Source organism: Blastomyces dermatitidis (genome assembly GCF_000003525.1).
Source record: "Blastomyces dermatitidis ER-3 genomic scaffold supercont1.1, whole genome shotgun sequence".
Classification (NCBI taxonomy): domain Eukaryota; kingdom Fungi; phylum Ascomycota; class Eurotiomycetes; order Onygenales; family Ajellomycetaceae; genus Blastomyces; species Blastomyces dermatitidis.
The window spans coordinates 3,281,543-3,284,631 of record NW_025544774.1 but is presented as its reverse complement, the minus strand read 5'-3'; the positions used below and the strand labels follow the sequence as shown (position 1 = coordinate 3,284,631).

Here is a 3,089-nt window from a genome sequence, read left to right as displayed (position 1 = left end):
ATGGACCGTGGAGATTGCACTTCAGAAGAGTTCATTGATTATGTGCTTGATATTATTGCTGAGGTATCTTTTTGTATTTTTCTGCCGGGGATGGGCCAGATTGGGAAGGGCGGTACGAGGGTGAGACTTGGCGTTGGTGTTTTGGAACATCAAAGATGGACAGGGTTTTCGCGGAGGTCGCTCCTCGGATATCTCCACAACTACAGGTCGGGGATCTTCCAAAATCGAGAAGATTGGTGCATATGGCTAGGTCACTTCACCTTACAATTTGTATGGCACTCTGGCCCGGGGTTGTGGTGTGGTAGGGGAGAACGGGGGATAATCCCACACAGGAGCTTCGAACAACGTCCGGTTCATGTTTGGCTGGATAACTCCACCACCACACAGGGTATGCGGTCGGCGATGGGGTCAGAATGCTCGTATGATCGAGGGCTTTTCAATGGATCTATCGGCGGGTTCTTATTCGAAAAATCGAGCGAGTTCGTGGTGGAGCGGTTGTGAATGAGTATTTCATTATCAAGAAAGAGTAATCTGCTGATCTTATATAGAAGTAAGATTCTTATATTCATCAATCAGATCTTTCTATAATATATCTGAATGATATCATAGAGTGATTGAAAACCAGTTCAAATGATCTGTGAAATGAATGAAATCATTTATATGAAAGTGATGAGCTGTGTGAAATCACAACAGAGTCTTGATATGACTAGAAGCATGATAATACTCTCTTCTTTAAAAGCATACTCTCTATACTCTCAAGATTACTGAATTAGAAATTATCTTTGTTATATAGCAACAGTTGTCAACTAATTGACAGTGCATGTGCTGTATATAATACAAAGAAATAGATGAGTTTTTCTGCTAACTGTATAGATCTTTCTTTTTCATCTTCATTCAAATCAAACATGTGATAAGTGAGTTCCTTATATATTGATTTAAAATGTGAAAAATATAGTTAATAAGTGACTTACAGATCTTTCAATACATTTCATTCTATATATGAAATTCTCTGCAAAAGTAATGTATTTTTAGAAACAAAGCTAACAGTAGTAACAGAATTTTTCAAAAAGATCTCTTTCTCTTATAAAATATTTTTCTTTTTCCTTTCTCAATTGCAACAGTGAGTGTATGAAAGTATTATTCTTAAAGAATAATCAAGAACTTATTCTGATATTTTCTAGTAAGTAAATATCTTTGTGATGCAGCTGTGATCTCTGTGACTGTCAAGAAAGCCTGATTGAAAACAGAGATAGCAGTGTTAATGAGCTGCAGAAGTATTACTCTCATTATCACATCTTCTTTCTCTCTGATATCTCTGACAGTCACAGTGATAGCAGCTGTGCCTTGCAGTGAGATGTTATCTCTTCTGCTAGCTAGTTCATCTGCATTCAGTTCTTCTTCTGCCTTCTCTATCACTGTTGCAACACTGCTCTCTTCCTCAATCAACACAGTGATGTATGACCCTGTGTAATCATTCAGAGAGAACTCTGAGAAGAGCTTAATTTCAGAAATAGCAGCTCTGAGAAGTCTAATTCATAGTTTCTCTTCTGTGACATGTCTGAGCCCTGCTCAGAATGCTGCTGAGTTGAGTTCACAGAATTCTGTGATTTCTTTATCTTCTCTCTGTGAGAAGGCTTCAGTGCAGTCTCTGACTAGTATTATCATCTGTCTGCACTACACTAAGCAGCTGAAGAAGAGAAGGATTTTATACATCTGTTTCTTCTCTCACTTCTGTTATTTTCATTACACTTATAACAATGACTTCTATCTCTCTGTAAGTATTATCTATTCTACAAGAAGATGTCATATCAGCTCTGATAAGAAGCTCAGATGTCTAAGTAGTACAGAGTGAGAGTCTTGAAGCTTTAAGTATTGATGAATTCTATTAAGACTGAGAAGATCTCTCTTACTCATCTGCAAAAGAAGATGAAAGTATAAATCTCTGAGATGAAAAAACACCTCAGAATAACTGATTCTAAGAAGAGATCAGCTCATATTACTATTAAAAGCACTGTGAAGATCAATCACTGATTGAAGAGAATCTTACTTCAATTGAAGTAGATGACTGTGATTCGGAAGAACGTACGACTGTCGGATAATAACGCGGCCGCTTCCGAACTACTAGTGTACGCGTATAAGTGTAAAGGGGCCATAGCAGCCGCTAATTAAATTAGTGTATGATATTACAATATATAAGAAGCCGGTGTACACCTGTAATCATACACTGGCTTAAGCAATCTTTGAATCACATCTGATAGCATGTCTAAAAACTGGTGAGAAGTGCAGGCTTCTTCAGAGTGTGATAATTTCATCTATAAAGTGATTTGTAGTTATCATGCCAGTGTGGTTCTAGAACATCTCAAAAGATAGTATATAAAGAGCAGTGAGTGAAAGAGCATCTGATTGATGCTGCTTCACTTATTAAGGGAAAACTTCACACTCAGGCAAATGCCATATATACAGACAGATGAGGTGTGAGAAAGGAGATGAGAGCAGTGAATCAGATTCAAAGAAGTTCACTTCTCACTCAAAAGAAGAATAAAAAGAGAGAGGTGACCATTATCAGAGTCATACAATGATAACAGAAATCATATAATGATATAGCAATATAATGATATAGTGATAGAATGATATACTGATATAATAACACAGTAATATAATAATAGACATTATACAATTAACAAGAAATCACTGAAATGAATATCTTTTCTAGTCAATATAAACAACACTCTTCTCTGCTATCTGAACTGAAAGATATGCAGAATCTCTCAGAGAGTTTACTTAAAGCAGTAAGAAAAGCAGTCAAGACTGCTGAACTGAAATCAAAGCTTTATACACATACAAGAATTCTAAATGAGATTGAGGTCTTGCATACACAGTGACAGACTGAGATGAAAGTCAAATAATAATTAGCATTCACTGCAGATCAAGCATTCACTATAAAGAGCTTCACTGACACAATTGCCATCATCAATAAGAATAGAGAAAACCAGATCTTAGATCTGCAGTAGAAGATCAAATGTTTATATAGACAGATAACTACACTAAACCTGAAGATCTTACTACAATTATTCACAATCTCTTTAGAA

At 36.3% G+C, this 3,089-nt stretch overlaps 1 protein-coding gene across 1 annotated transcript; it reads left to right on the top strand.

The window, feature by feature from the left end:
* On the top strand, nt 1-501 carry BDCG_16129 (uncharacterized protein; the record flags this gene model as incomplete). Its single annotated transcript, XM_045425391.1, has 1 exon — nt 1-501. One exon carries the CDS (start codon nt 1-3, stop codon nt 499-501), a length of 501 nt encoding a protein of 166 aa, XP_045279152.1.
* Nucleotides 502-3,089: the final 2,588 nt, after the last annotated feature.